This window comes from Myodes glareolus, chromosome 5 (assembly GCF_982192425.1).
Source record: "Myodes glareolus chromosome 5, mMyoGla1.1, whole genome shotgun sequence".
Classification (NCBI taxonomy): domain Eukaryota; kingdom Metazoa; phylum Chordata; class Mammalia; order Rodentia; family Cricetidae; genus Myodes; species Myodes glareolus.
In genome coordinates this window covers 71,838,783-71,860,824 of record NC_142030.1, presented here as the reverse complement: position 1 = coordinate 71,860,824, position 22,042 = coordinate 71,838,783, and the positions used below count along the sequence as shown (strand labels likewise).

Below are 22,042 nucleotides of genomic sequence, written 5' to 3'. Positions count from 1 at the left end.
ATGAAAGCCTGGTCACCATGTCTACCTATGACTATTATAAGATTTTGTTGTTGTTTTTTTGTTTTTTTGTTTTTGTTTTTGAAGATGGCGTTTCTCTATGTAGCAGTCCTGGCTAGCCTGGAACTTGCTCTGTAGACCAGGCTGGCCTCGAACTTACTGAGATCCACCTGCCTCTGCCTCCTAAGAGCTGGGATTAAAGGTGTGTGCCATCACCACTTGGCATAATAAGGCGTTTTTAAGGATGAGAGGGGTCTCTTTTAGAGTCAGGGAAGGAAGCTGCAGCAAATGGACCAGTTGACGATTCCGAGAGCAGAGCAGAGTGAGTTGAGGCCTTCGGAGAGTTGTGAGAAGGAACAACACAACCAGTGTCTGACCGTGTGTCAGAGCTGAGGGCTAGTTGGCCTGGCAGTGAAGGCCGTGAACTTCCAGGGTCCCCAGTTCAGCCTGCACACAGATCAAAGGCTGTGGTTTTCATGCCACGGTTACTCTGGTCCCTGTGTTATCTTCTAGAGTGGTTTCGTCCTGCCCGCTGATAGACAGTATTCTACCTTCACCCTTTCTTCTGCCCTTCATTCTCTCTTCCCTTTGACTCCTGGGTCTTTCTATTCTTGTCATTTTGCGTCATTATCCGGAAGTGGGCATGTGAATCTTTTCTTCCACACCTCCTTACTTAGGAAGTCCCGGGACCCTGGGACTGGAGAGCTGGACCAGCTGTTAAGAGCTCTTACTGAAACCCCTTTATTTTTTCTTTAAAGAAAGAAAAGGGCCCCTGGAATAGTGTTCCTTTTATTTTCAGGGTTCTGATTTGAGGTCTAAAATTCTCCAAGTATTCAAATGCGGTGTTAGGGCATTTATTTCATTAAGAATGAATTTCAGGAGAAGTTGTGTTCTGAACAAGCATTTTGCCTCTGTAGAAGTTATAACATTGTTTTCCACAGTCCTGGGTGGCTAGGGAGACCTCCCATTTCAAAACTCTCATCTGTCAATAGGTGCTTTATGAAACCCTGGATCCATCGCGTCACTATGAAGGACTTCAGACTGCGGTTTGCAAAAGCAGAATAAATTTTCTTGGGGTTGTACCGTTATGTACACACACACACACACACACACACACACACACACACACACACACACGCCCATTGGCAGACAGGGCCACACCTCACAGCTCTGGAGGAAGCCGCAGACCTCAGCTGTACCAGCGCAGCTCAGGCTAGGGGAACTTTCCGTGGAACTCCGGACTAACAGCCTCAAGGCGACCTGTCTGTCCGCGGGGCGGAGCGCAGAGTGAGCACGGACTGCGGGGAGTTGGCGTGCAGAGGACTCGGGCCGAGACTGGACTGTGGTGGGTCCCGGGAGCAGCAGAAGTCGGTGCCCGTGCGCGCTCCCGCCGTCCCGGGGCAGCCGCATCCCCGGCGCCCCCGGCAGCATCGCCGCCTCTAGCCAGCCGCGGAACATGGCTGCGCGCCGCGCCACCGTCGCCTGCGCGCTGCTGCTGCTGCTGTCCTCCGCCCTGCTCCTCCGCGGCTGCTGGGCGCGCTTCGCTGCCGAGCCGGACTCGGAGGAGGACGGAGAGGAACTGGTGGCGTTCCCCGAGTCGCCCTTGCAGAGCCCCACGGTGCTCGTGGCTATCCTCGCCCGCAATGCCGCTCACACGCTGCCTCACTTCCTCGGCTGCCTGGAGCGGCTGGACTACCCCAAGAACAGGATGGCCATCTGGTAAGCGGGTTGGGGTCCCGGGCTACCGCGGAGGGAGGGCAGCCTGGCGCGCAAACATCTTTGCTGTCGGCTTGGGTCCTGCGCTGCGCGGGTGGTGGGGCCGGGAGGGAGATGTGGGAACATATGGGCGAGAATCCGGTGGTCTTGACTTTCCTCACCCCTCGCCCCCGCCTCACTATAAGGAATTTGAGGAGACCTCCTTAGGAAGATTTTCAACCCCCCTTTCAATTCTCGAGGTTTCTTCTGTACCCCCAAGTCACGAAGGGAAAGGAGAGAGAGTGTCCGTCGCCTCCAGATGCACATACACAACCTAACTTGGGCTAGCAAAAGGGTCCGCAGAGGCTGGAGAGGTGGCTCCAGGACTTGCAGGTGCCAGGCTCCTGTTCCCTGCTTAGCTTGGCTCCTGGCTTTTCCCTGGGGTTTCTAAACCCAGGGATGGAGAGTACATCGCTTTGTTTGGAGTCTTTCCAATCACACCACACTGTGGGCCGGTCTTCCTTGGGAGCTCCAGAAGGTTCCTGCCTGTTCAGCCTCCTGGGACACATTCCCGCTGCAGATGCAAACTGCTGTGAGGTTCTCTGGGGTTTCTGCTGGGGTGCGATGGAGTCGCTTTGGGGAGGATAAACAGCCAAGTTTTGTCAGCTTGGTACCTCTTGTGTTTGTTGTTGATTAGGACCGGGAATCAAGGGAAGTCTATTCCCTTCCTCCTCTGGACTTCAGTCTGGGTTCCACACCTTTAAATCCAAGTGTTAGTGTAGAGTTGACTCGAGAAGCTCCAGATGGTCTACGGAAGTAAAAGCTTGCCAGGGAAGACTAGCCTTCAGATTGGCAGACAAGCCTTGCTCGCATCCCTGAGAGTAACAGCTCAGGTCACTCTGGAGCGGGCTTTGAAGGGAGCTGTCCCCAGACAAGACGCATCCTAAAGCAGAGATGGGCAGAGAGAGGAGGAAGGAATTGGCAGGCTCGCAGTACCTGGTAGGAGAGGTACTCCAGTGCGAAAACAAACAAATGGCACAGTACAGCACTGTGGGCACGCTGCTTCGCCATACACCCTGCCATACGTGACTGCTCCCACGGAGAAGAGCGTGTTGTGTGCAAAGAAAGCGGGAACGCTGGTGCACCCGGTGTGTGTGTGTGTGTGTGTGTGTGTGTGTGTGTGTGTGTGTGTGTGTGTTTTAACCACTTCCATGCCAGAAGACTTTTTAAATTGAGAGTCTCTTCCTGCTTCGTTTGCAAAAGAAATCTTCTACATAGGGTTTTGGTTTTTTATGCGCTATTTAATTTTTTAAAGCCTTACAGTATTTGCCAGAAATTAGGAAGAGGAGAAGCAAGCCTGGAGAGTCACTTGGGTCACAGAATTAACAAATGGTGTGTTGACATAAGCATTGTAAGGAAGGGAGCGCTCACAGTTCGAGGGTGTGGTTCACCGTGGGGGTGGGGAGAGACGCTTGGCTGCAGGAGCCTGATGTCTCATTGTATCCAGTCAGAAAGCAGAGAGATGGATGTTGTTGTTTTCTTTTTACTCCATCCAGTACCCCCAACCATGGAACAGTACCGCCTTTAGTGGGGGTCTTTGCTTCTTTCATAGACATGCCCTTCATAGACATAGCCAGAAGTGTCTTCCCATAGTGATTTTAGATCCAAATCTAATCCAACTGGCCATCAGTATTGACCACTACAAAAGGTAAAGCACAAATTTGACCTGTGAGTTTGTCTACAGACTCCACAACTCTTTAAAAAAGGTAGGAAGATTAGGAATGTGGGATAAGTAAAATTTACAGATTATAAATTAGAATTTAGGATATCTGAGTTGTTTCTCAATAGCTTGATACGTGATTTGGACCACATGCTATAGAATCCATAGATACTGATTTCTCACGAGTTTGAAGGAGTTGAAAAAATGACTGAAAAAAAATTCTTTCTAGATCCTGAATTCTGCAGATTTTGTGATGTAATTGGAATCAACAAGCAAGCGATGTCTATCCTAACTTCCATGAGTGTTCCAGATCACATGAACACTGGTGTCTTGCTTAGATGAGGTGCATATTGATTCTACATAGACCTTTGCCGCCTCTTTCCCCTTTTCTTCACTCAAGGTCCACGTCACTGTCCTTATCCTTTGTGGTCAGTGTCTTAGTTAGGGTTTCTATTGGTATGAAGAGACACCTTGGTCACGGCAACTCGCATAAAAGAAAAACATTTCATTGGGGTTTCTGGCTTACAGTTCAGAGGTTCAGTCCATTATCATCATGTTGGGACATGGCAGCTTGCAGGCAGACACGATACTAGAGAAGTAGTTGACAGTCCTGTATCTGGCTGGCAACAGAAAGTGGTCTGAGACACTGGGTAGTATCTTGATCATATATGAGACCTCAAAACCCACCTCCATAGTGACACATTTCCTCCAACAAGACCACACCTACTCCAACAAGCCATACCTCCTGACAGTGCTACTCCCTTTGGGAGACATTTTCTTTCAAACCACCACTACCAGCATGAGAAGACTGAGGAAGATGCCCAAGATGTGGATGAGGATATGAACAATCTCTAGAGACTCTTATCTTGAAAAGCTTGGTTCTATCTTAGAAGCTCTGTGCAATGCCTTAAATAACAACAAACGTGCTAGTTCATAGGGGACCAGAGATACGGGCAGTGGTTAAGAGTATTTGCTACTCTTGCAAAGGACAAAACTCAAGTTCAGTTCCTAGCACCATAGATGACCATTGGCAACCACCAGAAACTCCGCTTCCAGGGGATCCAATGCCCCTTCCTGGTGTCTACAGATACCCACATACACAGAGACAAGGACAAATGAACAAAAAATAAATCTGTTTAAAAAGTCAGTTTTAAAGTATTCTCTTCTAACTATTAGGTACTTTCAATCAATTAGATCTGAAGTAAAATTGAACAAAGTGTGGCTCCACTTTGTGGCTCCCCAAACACTACGTTTTCATAGAGCAGTAACATGATTGGTATGGTATTTAGCTGTCGTGGGGGAGGGTGGCATGAAAGGACTTCTAAACAGATTGGGGAGCATATGTGGCCTTGAAGCCTTTTGGAGAAGTTGATAGTAAGATTGAACTGAGTTTTGAAGGATAAACAGGAATTCCGAGAGGATTTCTTCTGCAAAGGAAGTCTTCCAGAAGAGGGAACTAGGAGACAAAAGACTCGGAGCATTCACCAGAGCTTCCATGCAGATGGGTTATAGCAGGCGAACAGTATAATGACAGCTGTCCTCAAGATGCGTCTCTCTGGAACAGCCAGCTTTTGGACCTGCCCCAAAAGGGTATTGTCTGGGAAGGTCCAAATTTACTACCTAAACCATGTTTCTGAGAGATGTTGATGCATTTTATCTAATTATTCTTTATCAATAAAAAATTTGGAAGTCAAATATTGGGATAAAAACCCGGATGATCCGAGAAGCAGTGGAGAAGCAGTTAGGGACCTCCATCCAAAAGGACTGAGATCCTTACTTCTTCCTGTCTCTCTATCTGCCCTCAGTCTTCAAAAATCTCTATGGTTAACTTTGGTCATCTAGTACCTAGCTCTGTGCTCTGAATCAAAGCAAGCTTTATTGTCAAAATTCAATCAAAACATCACACAATGGGATGTTGTAACCGTAGGAACTTCTACCAGTTGCTTTCTTCTTGACTGTTAAACCTAAGACATACTCAGCATCTGAGATGCCAAACGGGATGCCTGCTGTGCCAGGCTATGCCTATCAACTTCAAAAAAGGCCACGAGCTACTGAGAGTCTTCAAGCAAGCATCATCGAGTAGAGTCTGGGATGCTAGCTTTCACTGAGTCACGTTGCAGCAACTCACCAGGGCAGACAGACTCACTCTTCTCCTTCATCCTCTGATGATGGACGGAAGAACATGGTATAAGGTTTCTTTCCTCGATCATTGACGGTCAAGACATTTTCCCCTAGCACACATTGTCATTGAGAGACTGGTCCATGGACCACACGAAGACTTCCTTGCCACATGATTCCCTTACACAGCTTTCTAGACCTGACCCATACTGCACACACAGGTGATATGGGAACCAACAAACTGGTGTATGAACCTCTGCTTTTGGAAAATGTATTTATTTTGATGAGCATTGAGGGGTTGGGGTGTTGACTGAACATTGGAATGTTTTTATTTCAGAGATACACTTCACAGCAGCAAAAGGGCATTTGTTTTAATTCTCTTGTGTAATCTTAAAACTCAACAAACTACTTGCTTTTCTTTAATTATCACAACCTGGGATAAGAAACAAGGCAGGAATTTCCTATGCATTAAAACGTGTAGTACTGTGCTGAGCCACGGAGCCTGTGAGACTCTGGGATGTGAGGCAGTGAGCTTCAATGCCTTCTCTTTAATTCTGTGTTGCCACGCACAAGCGGCCGTAGCAATAGAGGAAAAGACTGACGTCCTTCCACTTTCCAGAGCTGTGATTTCAGTAAGGCCCGTGCATCAGAGAGCACATCTGACTCAAAAGAAGAAATACTTGATCTAAAATAAAAGACCTTCGGAGAGCCTATGATGCTTATGGGGAGGCAGCCACAAGGCAATAGCTGTGGTGTGATTGTGGAACAATTTAGGCATTTCAGCTGGTGGAGTGGTGCAAAGTATTATACTAAACAGAGAACCATTTTTTTTTATACTTTTAAATAGAGTGATGAGATTTTGTTGACGTCTGCTTGTTCTGAGGAATTAGTGCCAATGCTTTGCCCTCTATCTCTGCATTGTTTGGGGGTTATATGGAATTTACTTCCATATTTTAATGGCCAAGCTAGAACACTTTGGCAGATGCTCAACTAGATACACTAATGTAAGTATGTTTTTAAACTGCTATCAGTGTTGGGTTTTAGCACCAGGGTGGAGATGATGTCATAGTTTGCCAGAAGCTTGGCATGCACTGTTATCCCTTCAAAGACAAGCTTTAGCCTGCAGTGAAAATAGATGGTTCTTTTTGCTTGTTTGTTTGTGTCTTTTTTTTTTATCAATTTGTCTGACTTTTACACACCAAAATAACAAATTGGTTAATAAGTGAATTATCATATTCCAATCTTTCTGAATAACCTCTTTATCTAATTTCTAATATCTTTTTTAATTTTTTGTAGAATATGGCATTTTTAAAATTGTTTTTATTGAGCTATATATTTTTCTTCACCTCTCTCTCTTTCTGCCCTCTCCCATGGTTCCCATGCTCCCAATTTACTCAGGAGATCTTATCTTTTTCTACTTACCATGTAGATTAGATCCATGTATGTCTCTCTTAGGGTTCTATTTGTTGTCTAGGTTCTCTGGGATTGTGAATTGTAGGCTGTTTTTTTTTTTTCTTTATGTCTAAAAGCCACTTAGGAATGAGTACATTTGATAATTGTCTTTCAGGGTTTGAGTTACTGTAGAGGGCTGGTTTTGAACTGCATAAAAACTCTGTGCAAGGGAGACTTGAAAGAACATTCTTAATGATAGGCTTGGCAGACCAAGTTGGGAGGAGGCAAACCTCTCCCATCAGTAGAGCGCCTTGCCAATGGTCAGTTCTTGAGAACACAGATGTGCACTGTAGTTCAAAGGCTCTGATTAGGCTGTGGTTTGTCTTCTGATGAGGTGTTTTTACATATTATATTACAACAAGAGTTATTCCCATAACACCGAGCTTTTTGTTTAGATTAGCTAGGGCACAAAGCTCTTAAAATTATTTGCAACCAAGTCACTAGTCTATGAAACTATTTTCATGTATTATGGGAACCTAGTTTGAATTGTGATTTGAGTATTGTGAAAAGAGCACTGGCTTTACAATAAAGTATGCGGTTGCATCTCCTACTCTGCATCCCCTGTGTCCTGATTTCTGCAGGGAATCCATAACCCAGGAAGTTGGGGAAGGGTCCCCAACAGGTTACCTCACTCAAATGATGTTTTCTAGCTCCATCCATTTGCCTGCAAATTGCAAGATGTACTCATTATTTTTTTTCTGCTGTGTAGTACTCCATTGTGTAAATGTACCACATTTTCCTTATCCATTCTTTGGGTGGGGGGAATGTAGGTTGTTTCCAGGTTCTGGCTATGACAAACAAAGCTGCTGTGAACATAGTTGAGCACATGTCCTTGCGGTATGATTGAGCATTCTTTGGATATATACCTGAAAGTGTTATTGCTGGGTCTTGAGGAAGGTTGTTTCCTAATTTTCTGAGAAATCACCATACTGATATCCAAAGGGACTGTACCAGTTTGCACTCCCACCAACAATGCAGAAGTGTTCCCTTTACCCCACATTCTTTCCAGCATAAGTGATCCTCATTGTGTTTGATCTTGGCCATTCTTACAGGTGTAAGGTGGAATCTCAGAGTCGTTTTGATTTGCATTTCTCTGATGGCTAAGGATGTTGAGCATTTTCTTAAGGGTCTTTCAGCCATTTTAGACTCTTTTGTTGAGAGTTCTCTGTTTAGGTCTGTACCCCATTTTTTTAATTGGATTATTTGTTCTTTTGATGACCAATTTCTTGAGTTCTTTGTATATTTTGGAGATCAGCCTTCTGCCCGATGAGGGATTGGTGAAGAAATAGATAGTTCTTTAATCTCCTTCCTGATAGTATTTTGTTTTCTCTGCCTTTCTCTTCTTTTTTTCTTCTTTTTTCCAACATGATAATTTGGAATGGGACTAGGTCTTATAAGTTAGAATTTGGCGGACTGGGGCTTAAGTCTTCTGTGCCATCATGAGCCTATTCACCACCTCACTTCATGTCTGGGGAAGTTGAGGCACAGAGAATGGTAATGCCTGAAGGTCACAAGGGCAGCACATGGTGAAGTCGGAATGGGAGCTAGGCGACTGATGTGCACACAAAGTAGACGTGGTCTGCTTAGAGCAATACAGGATCCATTAGCTCTCCTTCCTGCTTTTCTGTCTGTTGACCCAGCTTGGGAAGATAAACGCACCAGTGTTCCCTCCAAGTGAGAAATGTCTCTTCTGCTTGACCGACACCAGGGGCTCTGTGGTTCTCTTCCGCTGTCCTGATCATTTCATCACTTAGCTCAGGCACTGAACTAGTTAGTGAGCTCAGCTCTGTTTTAGAAGCGTCCACGGGAACACAATAATACTAAAAGGCATGTGTCGTGCATATGGATGCAAGTTGCTGCCTGCAACCAAAAGAAAGCTCCCCTAGTGTGACTATCAGCAATAATTAAACCCGAACTTTGCACGTGTCTGGTGGCTCCATTTTAGGTCCCTATTGTTAAAGCGGCCCATCTTTCAGCTTCTTTGGTGGGTGGTCTTAGATTTGCTTGTCCCATAAACTCTATTGTCTTTGCAATGTTTGGAGAAACCTGTCAGACTTGCTCCCAAACTCCAATTTTGAAAATGTGGCTGGATTTCCGAACTACACACTCCTTCGAATAAAAACTGAAGCAACAAATGCATATTACCAATCCCATTGCTCCAATGATGACAAACTGCTGTAATTGACAGGGTCCCTAAATTTTCCCATCCTATCTTACTGAGTTACATGCATGTGGACTCCAAAGCACAGGGCAGGTAAAGGATCCCCCCCCCCCCCCCCCCAGTAAGTTATATAGTGAATAACGTGATGAGATAACCGATTTCTACTTGGAATTTCTGAGTGCTGGTTTCAGGGTTGTTTCTGTTATGGCGTGCCTCTCCTGGTTTGGGAAGCATGCCAGTTATCCTAAGAAGAGATTGGTGTTACAAATATGTCTTCAGGTCGTTATCCAAGTGATTCCACCTCTGCATTCCCTTGCCCCTCTTGGGTCACAGGCTTGTGCTTCTTGCGCCCTCCTGCTCGGCTGTCTCCCGTGGCGGGAGACACAAACAATGAACGCTCTGTAACCAGGCACGCTGTCGGTTGTGCTGAGGTCCCTTTCCCTACACGTAAATGTGCACTTGTGTCTTTTCACTGTGTACCACTGTCTCCGCTCCACAGAGCAGTATAGTAGGACCATTATGGGGCTCTCATGGGCACGATAGCAGGGGATTAGAAAGGTTGTTTCTACACGTTTCTTCACAATATGTAACCTTATACAGTAAAGTCAGAGAGAAAGCTGTTAGCCTCTAATGTATTTGTTAGATGGTTTTCCAGTCACCATCTTATGAAGAGATTTCACTGAGTGTATTTAAAGCAAAACTATAATCCATCAAGAGCTGCAAATTTAATGGCTTTGACATTTTTACTCTCAAAGGAGTGCCTTGTTAATTTAGTTACATTTACATTAACATATCAAAATTTGTGATTAAAAATTATATCTGGGGCTGGAGCAATGACTCATTGGTTAAGAGCAAGTATTGCTCTTGCAGAGGACCCACATCCAATCCCCTCAGCACTCACTTTGGGAGGCTCAGAACCACCTGTAATTCCAGCTCCAGGGGATCTGACACAGTCTACAGGTCTCCGAGGGCACTACACTCATGTGCAAACACATATACACACATGTGCACCTAACGTTTATACACACGTATACACATAGTCCCCCCCACAGATACACATAACATAAAATAAAAATATCTTAAAAGATTGGATTCCTTAGAACTCTTGTATATTTACTTAAGAATAATGTAGCAAGAACTTTTCACTTGAACTTTTTTCTTTTATAAGTTAAAAGGCAAGACTCCCCTATTAAAACAGTCAGTGTGTGTCAGAATGCAATGAAATGAAAATTTCTCTTCCACTGTTCACCACCTGCAATGAGAGTGACAGCAATGAGAGTGACAGCAATGAGAGTGTTTTCATATTTGCCCAGAAACTGTCAACATATGTGCATATTTTGACCCAAATATAAGTGCTGACTGTATCCTACATAAGGACAATGTTTTGAAACCCACTTTTCTGTATCGGGGTCTTTAAATACTGACGGTACCATCTTCCTCTCCCGTGGCCATAATCAAATCAGTTTCCTAACCAGTGTTTCATAGGTGTTTGTTGCTCTGTGATTTTCAGGCCCTTGCTTTCTTGTCTGACTCTTGGTCCTCCAGAAGATCTGCCTCATCACCATTTTTAAATATTTAAAATGTTTTACTATTCTGTGTGGATGAGGGTTGTGCCTGCATGTGTGTCTGTGCACTACATATGTGTGCCTGGTGTCCTTAGAGGCCAGAAGAGGGCATTGGGTCCCCTTGGAACCGAAGTCACATATGGTTGTGACTTGCCGTATGAGGGCAGGGACTCAAGCCTAAGCCCCCTGGAAGAGCAACCCGTGCTCTTAGCCACTAAGCCATCTCTCCAGCCCTCGGAATCAATCTTTAAAAAGTACTTTTGTAATTTTTATAATTGTACATAAATTAAATTTGCATCTCCAAATTCTATATATCATAAATGTCTAAGTTTATAATGCCTCAAAAGTACATAAGCCTGTGTAAGGAATACTTCGCCTGGCCAGGTCTGCGTTTCTCCACAGCTGTTACTGAGGCTGCGTCGGCGCTGGTCCTTGAGCTGTGTCCAGGCAGCCAAGTCCCTGTCAGCCCCACATTGTAGGAGTTTGTAGTAAGTCCCTGCTGGGTCTTTGACTTGGTGTCCCTGACCTCTGTTGGAATGTGGGTACTCCCTCCTCAGGCTAGGCCCCAAGTAGTAGCTGCTGAGCACTGGAAGGCTTGGCGAATAGCCATCGGGTGACCTAGTGGTAAATAAATCAGGATTATATTACTTTTTCTCCTGATATCCATTCTTCTAGTAGAAAAGCTGTGTTAATGTTTATAACTTTTTTTTAAAAAATCTTGTTATAGGTAATAATTGGAAATCCATGCAGAATTTACACAGGATGGCTCTAGTTAATTTAGTGGAATGTGCTGCCCCGTAAAACTACATTTGCTGTTGGTGACATTAACCAAGTCTGCCGCATGAATTAAACTTTAGATTTGGCCAAAAAGTACTTCTTTTCTTCTTCAGGAACACCATATGTGCAAAGATTTTGTTTTTCAGACTTGAACTTTGACTAACAAGGCCCTGAGGGTTTGCTAAGGCTAAACTCAGGGCTTTGTAACAAGTTCATTTCACTGAATGAGTCTATATTTGTTATTATTATTTTAGCTGTTTGACAAACTCAGCCAGCTGATGACTATTGCCTCGTTAAGATTTTGCCTGTGAAGAGAATGCAGAAACCACGTTCTCCCTCCAGTGCTCTCCGAGTCCCGTTTGAGGACACCTTAGGACACACACGTCAGAAGCACATGAAGCATAAGGAACGAGGCAGGAAGCCAGGCCTGCAGGAAGGCTTCTGCTAAAGGATTTTTATGAGTATCTGGGTTCAGTGGTGTGTTGCCTGTGCTAGAATAGCTCATTTCCTTCCAGGTTCAGTTATTTTAAAGTCAGTCAAGAGGTGTATGCAGGGCTGGAGAAAGACTCCTTAAATTGAGATCTCCCCAATTTGACTACTAGCTACCAAATAATGATGATGATGATAATAAATATTAATAGTGAATTATACTGCAGTGCATGCATTTATAGTCCATATGATTTTTGATTTGTTTGTTTGTTTGGTTGGTTCATTTGGGGTTCTTTTGGGGGGTGGGATTTCGTTTTTGTTTTTGTTTGCTTGGTTTTGGTTTTTCAAGGCAGAGTTTTTCTGTGTAGTCCTGGCTGTCCAGAACTCACTCTGTAGACCAGGTTGGCCTCGAACTCACAGAGATCTGCCTGCATCTGCCTCCTGAGGGCTGAGATTAAAGGTGTGTGCTACCACCACCAGGGTGCCAAGAGGATTCTTATGACAGGGTATGGCTCTTTCTAGTCTCTCTTTTGAGAGTGACTGGCCATGTTTTGGAGAGGGAAGGTAGAGGGCAATTGCAAACTTCTTGTTCCCACAGGCGACAGATGTGACACAGACTAGAGGAATCTCAGATGGGCAGTGATTGGTGTTCTCACTGAAAGTTACAGTGAGAAATTGCTCTAAGATGCGCAATGATTGGTATTCTCACTGAAAGTTACAGTGAGAAACTGCTCCTTTTTAAGGTCTTGAGAAATGAAGACTTTTGTAGTCACTTAACAGTAGAAATTAAATTCCTGGGATATCTGTGAAAAAATGTGTTTGTAGACATTTGGGGCCCTGGCATTCCCAACACAGAGTGACCTGCTGAGCGAATAGGAGGCTTTTCAGTTTCTTGGTGGCCAGCCAGCCTCATCATCTTGGCCAAGTGGCACACACCACAGTGATTATGGTGTAGACCCGCCAAGACAGTGGAAAATTGATGCCAAGTGGGATCAGGGATTTTCATGTCATTGCTGCGCCATTGAGCAGCCAGCTTGTACGCAGCTCCGGCATGGCTGCTCTCCCTCTGCAAATGCAGCTTCTGTGGAAAGCGCCCAGGCAGCCAGACTGTGGCTTATTTCGGGTGGATTTTGTGGAGCTAATATGAAGGCTTGAAACAGCTAGCATTGAAAATATTTTAGAAAATTATCACCTTCCCCTCTAGCTTTTCTCAGCCTCCCTTGATTTCAAACTCTGCTAAGCATATTATATTTCTCTTGCTTAGTTTTCACCTTAGCAAGATAATCCATGGCTACCTAAACCAACGGGTTAACAATGATAAATATCCAGGAACTAGGAAGACAAGAGCAATCCTGCCCCCAAGTTTATATAAGAAAAGGAATAATGAAAACCAGAGCAGGAATAAATGGAAGGTTAAAAAAAATCCAAAAGATAATTTTAAAAAAAAAGGCTCTTTCCCCAATGTAACTAACAAGCCCTTATCTAGAGTAATAGAGTCTATACATTCTATTGATTCTAATAAATAAAATCAGAGATGAATGAAAGGAAAAGACTTAAATGGGACTATACAAAGACCATTAGAGATTATTGTGGACATGAATATGACGATAAACATGCATTTTTCTCTAATGGTGACTGTTTTATTTTTTTCAAATATGTATTGTTTAAAGACAGCACTACAGATGGTTGACCCTCTGTATATAGTTCCTTGCATTGGGGCTCAGTATAAAAAGGCACTCCTTTCTGCCCTTTCCAGCTTACCTTATGTAATAAATTAATTAAGCATTTAGTTCTATAGAAGAAAGGTATTTATTGATGAACTTTTTAGAAGGAGGGGATGAAACTAGTGATTGCCCCCAGCTAAAAAGTGTTCACCTGAGCCATGTTTGTTCCCATTTTCCTTGATCTTGGTTCCCTGTTGTTTGCATTTAACTACCTCCTCCCCTTCTTTTTCTTCTTCTTCTTCTTCTCCTTCTCTTTCTCCTTCTCCTTCTTCTTCTCCTGTTTCTTCCTCTTCTTCTATTTCTTCTTCTTTTGTTTCTTCTTCTGTTTTTCTTTTCCTCTTCCTTCCCTCCCCCTCTCTCTCCTTCCCTGTCTCCCGGTCTCTCTCTGTGTGGTGTGTGTGTGTGTGTGTGTGTGTGTGTGTACTAGCTATTGTAGTGGAGAGGACAAAGAGGATGTCTACTGTCAGTGTTCTGCTACATTTTCTCTGTCTTACTCCTTTGAGACAGTGCCTCTCACTGTCCCTGGAGGTTAGGTTGAAGACCAGTTATTCTCAAGGATCTGCCTATCTCCACCCCCTGGTATCGGGGTTATAAGTGCATATGCCATATGTGACTTTATGTAGGTGCTGAGGATCAGAACTCAAGTCCTCATGCTTGTGCGGAAAGCACTCTTACCCACTGAACCCCTCCTACCCCTTTCCCTCTGTGAAAACATACCTTTTTGAAAGACAAAGTCATACACCATGGATAGCCTGTGCCATCCTGTAACTCCATAGGCACACCCTGGCCTTGAACTCATGGTAATCTTCCCACCTCAGCTTCCCCAGTGCCAGGATCACTGACATAAGCCATTATGGTCAGTTTAATATTCTATTGACTTTTTTCATACCATGGAAAACTCCTCTTTTCTAGGATTAATAAAATTGGACTCTTTTTTAATAGTTGGCAGTTCAGCTGTAATTATATGATATTACAAAGTTCTCAAGCTTGGGTCCTCATTCATAATGAACTTAACATGTACTTTTTGTTCTTGTCTTCTGTACAAAGGATTGCTCTGGGTCTGTCATAGAGACATAGTGTAAGGTGTTAATATAGTTTCATTATTACAGTCGCAAGCACAACCGCTTGCTGTAGGGGACAATAACAACTTGGCTGCTATACTATTTTGCTCATAGATTTTCTTGTATGCTTTAAAAAAAAGCATAGTAAAGATTCTAAAGTGTGTGCATTTTTTTTAATTTTTCATCTCTTTTCTCTTTAAGGATGTGAGCTGCATTCTGTTACTGAATAAGTGCCACCAAGAAAACAGTAACCACTGAGGGCGCATGGTTCTCTGCTTCCACAGCAGCTCCATCCATTCCCACTTCCTCTGCCATGGGCCTTCCATTTGTTAATTGCCTTGTCCTGTGAAAGGAGTGAGGTGCAGCGTTGTGTGTAACGCTTTGCATAAGTAAATGATTCCCTGTGGGTCTCAATTTCCTGTCCAGTAGAATAAGAGAGGTGTCCTGGAATTGTGGCTCTCAAGTGGGGATAATTATCAGACTCCTTGGATGAAGCCTGAAGGAGAGACCCAGGCCAGGGCTGATGGGGCAGAGCCAGGATGATTGACACATTTTGTAAACCTCCCAGGAGATCTCAGTGTGCAGTTAAGATCGAAGACCTCTGGGCCAGATGTTCTTGAGGCCCTTTTAAAAATCTGATTCCCCCTTTGATGAGAATGACCATACCCTAGAATGTTCATCATATGTAAATGCAGAATTGATTCTTTAGGGACCCTTAGTCAACGTTTCAGTCTTTTGAGAGTAGCCTCAAAATGTTGAATTTTGTTAGGAGCACATGGCATTCCACCACACTGTCTACTGCTAGGGAGACTCTTCCCGACAGCTGTGGTCTCCTTCGGGTGGAATGTGCTCGAGATGAGTGACCCGTGGAGGAATGTGCCACCGTGACAGCCAGCCTTGCAGCCAGCCGGCCTTGCAGAGGCACATTTGACAACTCCGAAGAGTTCTGTGCACCAGGTGTAGGAGCAGCTTTAGCCCAGGACTTACTTCCTCGGCATGGATGACTCTAGCCCCTTGGCTAGAGGAACTGCATGCAGCAAGGCTTCTAAGCACATTCAGCCAGGCTCTGGCCAGCCCAGGGTCCCTTCCCATTGTGGGATTTGGTACACCGCCCAGCTTTGCTTTGGGGTTTTCTGTTTCCTACTGATGCAGGGCCTGTGATCATCTCTGCGTATTGAATTGCTGATGTGACTTCTAATGGCTTTGGAGTTTCTGGATTTGCATAAACAGTGCTGCCTTTGTCCTGTGGTCTTGACACAGCTTCAAAGCCTTGACTAGGCCTCAAAGCCACATGGAAGCCTCTTTTTTTTTTTTTTTTTTTTGGCATCAGATCGCAGCAATGCCAGCAGGTGACTGAAGGTTACAGCTCTACTTCTGGCTGAATTTTCTACCCATCAAAGACTAGATTAGGTTCCGCTAAATTCTCTCGATTGTAGTTCCAGAGCTCAACAGATTTTGCATGATGTCTGTGCAAACGCTGATGAACTGTAAAGGAATTGCTAATGTTTTATCGGAGAGGAGGAGCCCTGCTCACGCCTGTACACCACAATTCCCCAGTCCTGCGAGAGGCAGATTACTCAGGGCCCCTCCCCCCAACCCCCCGAGACTGGGACACACTTTGTGAGGTCTCGAACCTCATTTTCCATATGGTTCATCAAAGTGAAATAAACCCTCGGCTCCTCCATGGTGCGCAGGTGTCTTTACTCTGGATGTACTGAGGCCTGCCTCTCAGCAGATCCTTTAGAGAGCGCAGGTGCTGCACCTTGACCTGAGTCTGCCCCCACTTCCCAGTAGCTGTGCAACTAAAAATAGGGCCATATATATATAGGGCCAAATATATATATATATTTAAACGGAGTGGTTGATTTTGCTCATTTGCAATTTTTTTTTATGTGTATACTATATGTTTTTGGTTCCTCTTCCTTCACTCGCTCCCATTTTTCTCCTGCCCCCACCAGAGCTCCCCCCTCCTTGGAAATCCCTTTCCCCCAGTTACTAGCTTGAATGTTGTTTAGCGCCCAGAGTTTAATCAGGGCCATCTGTGAGCCTGAGTTTGGAACTGTCGGAGCCCTGTGCTCTCACCAGTGGGTGCTCAGCTTCCCCTTCTCCCAGAATCTGTTGTCTACAGATGAGCAGTATGTAGTAGGAGGGCTCGATGAGTCCCCTACCCCCACATTAGGACCATTAGGAGGGCCCCACTTCTGTGTGCCCGGTACCAGTATGCAAGGTTCCTATGGGTTCATGGTAGCCATGTCCATGCCTGGTCCAGAAGCCGGCATTTCACAGCCACTCCCTAGTCTCTGGCTCTTATCCTGGCATGTGGGGGGCTGCTAATCTTTGTTTCATTTCTGACAGGAAGTGAGAGGTGTTCTGCGACATTCCATCCAAGGTCTCTCAGCACCTTAGAGTTCCCATGTGCTTGCTCTTTTATGTCATCTCCACCTGTGTCTGCTGCTCTCTGAGATTTCCCGGATGCTTTGCCTTGGCAGGCTACGAGCACCTATGTTTCTGCAGTTCTACTTCCTAGGCCTGCAGTGGCATTTCATTTGTATGTTGATAAATAAAGCTTGCCTGAAGATCAGAGAGCAAAACAGCCCCACTGGCCAGCATTACAAACCAGGCAGTGATGACACACACCTTTAAGCCCAGGAACCACACTAGTTTGCCAAAGAAATCGGGCAGTAGTGGTGCACACCTTTAATCACAGCACTAGAGAGGAATATAAGATGGGAGGAGACAGCTCTCACACACGGTCTCATTCTGAGATTCCTGGAGGCAGGATCACCATTTTGGACTGAGGTAGATGTAAGAGCCAGTGGCTGGCTGTTTTGCTTTTCTGATCTTCAGGTTGAACCCCAATTTCTCTCTCTGAGTTTCCGTTAATTGTGGATCAAAGGCCCTAAACAGAAAACATCTCACCTCCTTGTCTTTTTACTTAAGATGATGTATTGAACTCTTTACACCTTTTTGTGTATTTGTTCAGGGTTTTTTGTTTGTTTTGTTCTGTTTTTATTAAGACAGTGTCTCATTATGTAGCCTTAGCTGACTTTGGAACTTGCTATATAGATCAGGCTGGCCTTGAACTCATAGAGATCTGCCTGCCTATATCCCAAGTCCTGGAATTAAAGGCACACATTACCATGCCTCTTTTATTTTCACTTCCGTCTGAATTCTGCCATGGTTTTGCATTATCCATATCTCAAATCCTTGGTGGCACAAGTGGTCATTCACATCTGCATTGGAAAGGGAGTGCTTAGCCCTTTAACCAGTAAAAATGCAGCTTTTATGAACACTGGCAGCAAAAGTCAGGGCTCTGCTGAGAAGAAACAGCGTGCAGAGGATATTATGAGACGAGCCTGCTGCCAATCGGGGAAGCCATTGCTGTCAGCCCCAGGGGTAAAACTCTTGCCTTGTGAGCGGACACGATGCAGGTGTTCTGTTACATTTGTCTGCTTTTATTGCATACAAAATAACTAAACACAAATGTTCCCTAGAACGTTCCTTCTTTTACTGTGGAAAAGACTTAAAAGGGAGTTTGACATTTGTGGTTGTGATGGGAAACGGTTTATTCTTTGCAAAGGCTGCTGGTTAGCCTCGCAGGCCAGTGTGCTCTGCTTAGTCTACTGTGAGAGGAAGAAGCTGATTTATGCATTGTAGGGGTTAGGACAATGGTTCTCAACCTGCGGGTTGTGACCCCTTTGGGAGGGTCAAACGATCCTTTCATAGGGGCCACCTAAGACCATCGGAAAACAGATATTTACATTACAACTCAAAACAATAACAAAAGTACAGTTATGAAGCAGCAACAAAAATAATTTTATGGTTGGGGGCCACCACAACATGAGGAACTGCATCAAAGGGTCACAGCGTTAGAAGATTGAGAGCCACTAGGTTAGGAGAACCTGGCAGTTCAAAGTCCAATATCAAGAGGCTAGTGAGCAATAGAAGATTTCACTTTGCTGAGCTACCATTATTTCAGGGCTGCCAAAACCTGCCCTGCGTCTGATTGTCTTCTGAGACCAAAGTATAAATGCCACAAAGGGTCATTGTAACATGAAGCTCCTGCAAGAATGTCAAATCAAGAATGCAAAGAGTTTTCTTTTTTCAGGGTATTCTTATTGGTGACCCCAACTTACCTACCTGGGGTTCAGTCTCAAACTCTTCCCTTCCTGAGCAGCCGCCACCTCTGCTAGTCAAGCACCCTGAGAAAGCCCTGTTCCTTGGCTGCCTTCCTCCACCCTCTGCTCCTGGCTGCGGCTGACACTCCCCAGCTGTCAGCTGTCTGCCTGCAGTCCTTAAGGCCAGTGCCAGATGTTTGAGTCTCCAAAGGAAGATGTTTTTAGAAGGCCTTGGTAACTGAGGCTGGGGCCTGGGTGTGAGCAGGGCGTTAAGCAGACAATGCCCTGGTGATTTTTTTTCTTTTTCTTTTTTAATTCTGATCTCACAGCAAGTGGAGTTTAACCGGCTGGGGACAGAACCCTTTCTGCTCTGAAGTAACATGGGTGTTTGAAGCTATGTCTCTCTTCCGTGTAACAGAGTGTCGGAGATTCGATGTCTTCCGGATGGTTTGCCACCTGTCAGGTTTCAGATCATGAACTGCCCTGGCATTCTGTAGTTTTGAGCTAGAGAGCAAACGCTTTCCCCGAGAGGGACATTTGGCTGTTTTGATGGCAGCCAGGTGGGCGCATAGCTGCAATTCAACTTTCGGAAACCATTCTCCTCTTGAATCTTCGGGAATTTCTTATTTCTTACGCCCCATTCCTCACTCTACTAACCTCTAAAGGTGGCTCCCTTTTCCTTTCTGACCTTTTCCTTTTGTTTCCCAAGAGTCATTTCCCCCAAGTTGGCCTTCGTTGGTTTATTTTACCCATATCATTGGTTTGGGTAGTGTGATTATAGACCCTTCTCTGCCTTATTTGAAATGCTGGGGGAAAGCTGTGTGCTCTGTTCACCTTGTGAAAAATGATTATGACATTTTAAAGACTAGACTGGTATTTCTTGTTTTTGGCAACTTCAAAAAAAATTCTTTTTTTATCTCCTTTGTTCTTTGATCCCCAGGCAGGTAAAAGTTACTGATGGCTGCGGTCTGTAGTTAATTTCGCACTTGGTGAAAAATCACATACTGCCATTTCCAGACCCCTAAATAATCAACTGTTAACAAATGAGGTCATTTTTTGGTAGAAGAACTGCATATGTCATTGTCTCAAAAGAAAGATGGGTTGCAGATTCTGTCCGAGGACACGCTTCCAAACGCTTGTTTAAAGTCCTGGAAGCTTAGTTTGAACCTGGCATTAATCCCACCTTTGACGTTTCGAAAAAAAAGTTGAGTGTTGCACATCTCCAACTAAGCAGACAGTGAGAAAAAACCCCAGCAACCTATTAAGTAAAAAAAGAAGAAATACCAGTAGTCATTTTAATAATTCTTTTTATATACGCTGTCACTAAGACATTCCTATTTCTTTGTGTGTGTATGTAGTTCTTATGCATGTGTGTATGCATGTTCACATGTAAAGGATGCATGCATGTATGTGTGAGTGTGTGAGAGTGTGTGTGTGTGTGTGTGTGTGTGTGTGTGTGCGTGTGTGTGGTATGTATGTGGAAGTTTGGATGGCAGTGTCTCCCTCTATCTGTTCCCCACTTAGTTTTTTGAGGCAGTTTAGCTCGCTGAACTCAGAACTTCCTAATTTCACGAGTGATTTCACTAACTGGCACTGGGATTTCTCATCTCTGCCCTGGAGAGGACTGGCATCATAGGCAGGCCAACACACCCACCCTGCAGTTCCACAGAAGTCCAGTTATCACCCGTCCCTGCTATGTGCTCTGCCCACTCATTTACCTCCCTGGTCCTAGAATTTGCATTTCTTTCAGTTCCTCAGAAGGTAGAAAGCACCAATGGTTTTACTGAAGTCCTTTAAATAGTGAATGTAAGACTGTATATTGCATGACTACTTCTTGCTATACCTCCAAGGTCTGCTCTCTGAAAACACTATTCTGCAGTGTGAGCCACCATGATCCTTGTGTCCTGGAGTTCACTCCTGTAATCCCCACCCTGTCGGGTCATGGGACTTCACAGAGGAGTGATCTCATGGTTGCTTGCTCCATGAGAAAGAAAGTTTACCCTGTCGTGAGGACATTCAAGTAGTTCCCAAAGGAGACCATCACAGAGAGAATCAAGGCCTGCAGCCAACAACCACCATCAGCTCGCAGCTTGTGAAGGGGCCCCTAGGATGAGGTCTTCCATCCCCAGGAAGATTTCAGGCGTCTGTAGCTCCAGCTGAAGGGAGTTTTGGGAAGGAGCCCAGTGGTGAGAAGGGGCTGCCTATGGAGCCGGCAGGAGGGAGGGCGGAGGGAGTCATGGAGAGAGGTCCTTGAGGGCAAGCAGACAAGGACCGCTCACCCAAGCACAGCGTGGACCCGGGCACATTTGCCTTCTTCCCATTCGTGAAACTCGTTAGCAGGGGAATCACCAACTTTCACTCAACAACACAACGCTATGCTTTGGTGTCAAGTCTTTACAATCTGCTGCTCGTTTTCTTACATGTTTTTGCTACAGGGCAAAGGAAAACAAAAGGAAGTGCAGTTTTATTCACCGAAAACTCAGCCATCACCCGCTGCAGCTGTGCCGCTGACTGTCCAGCTTACCCATCTGTCGGTGGAGGGAACGCACACTGGTCATGTTGCTAGAGTTTGCAGAGTTGGTCATCTCCTTCTCTAACACCCTCAGCACCCTAACTTCGCGGTGCAATATTCTCAGAGAGCTTTCTCTGGCTTTGCCGTCACTGGTGGAATCTGGGAGTCAGAACTCATGAGGACTCAGAGTGCCGTACTTTACAACATGAAATAAAATTTATTAAATATACTACTTCCACAGCAATTGGAACATTCTATAAAATCATGAGATGGATGGGCCTAAAAATAAGATGCAGGCTGTCCAACATCAGATTATAGGGGACGGAAGGCCATAAGGGTCAGTTTATGTGTAGATAGTGTGTCACTGTTACAGTTATCCAAGGGCCGAGATGGCTTAACACTGGGCATCCAAGGCATTATAAGTCATCCGAGTTAGCACAAAGTCGGCAGACGCCAGATGGAGTACAAAAGTAAACGATGTTGTCATCTGTTATCTTACTGCTCTGGCCAGAATGTCCCTTTTGTATAGAGCTGACACAAATAAGGCCTTTAGGTCAAGGTCTTTACCTTTGCCAGCCTGCCTGTGTCTGTCTGTCCTTAGGCCTGTGGTGTGCAGCCATGCACTTACGTATCTACTGGTAGCTGCCTGCTTACTGCCTTATCTGCCTAGGACTCCGAACATCCTTCCCAACTGTCCATCCCGGGCATCCCTC

At 44.9% G+C, this 22,042-nt stretch overlaps 1 protein-coding gene across 1 annotated transcript in view; it reads left to right on the top strand.

Annotated features, from left to right (window-relative positions):
• Window positions 1-1,117: 1,117 nt before the first annotated feature.
• Colgalt2 (collagen beta(1-O)galactosyltransferase 2) overlaps window positions 1,118-22,042 on the top strand; it is a 97,517-nt gene continuing 76,592 nt past the window's right edge. Inside the window, exon 1 of the mRNA XM_048431066.3 lies at window positions 1,118-1,716. Within this exon, the coding sequence (XP_048287023.3) occupies window positions 1,454-1,716 (263 nt within the window). The 5' untranslated portion in view covers window positions 1,118-1,453. The remainder of the gene's footprint in view (window positions 1,717-22,042) is intronic.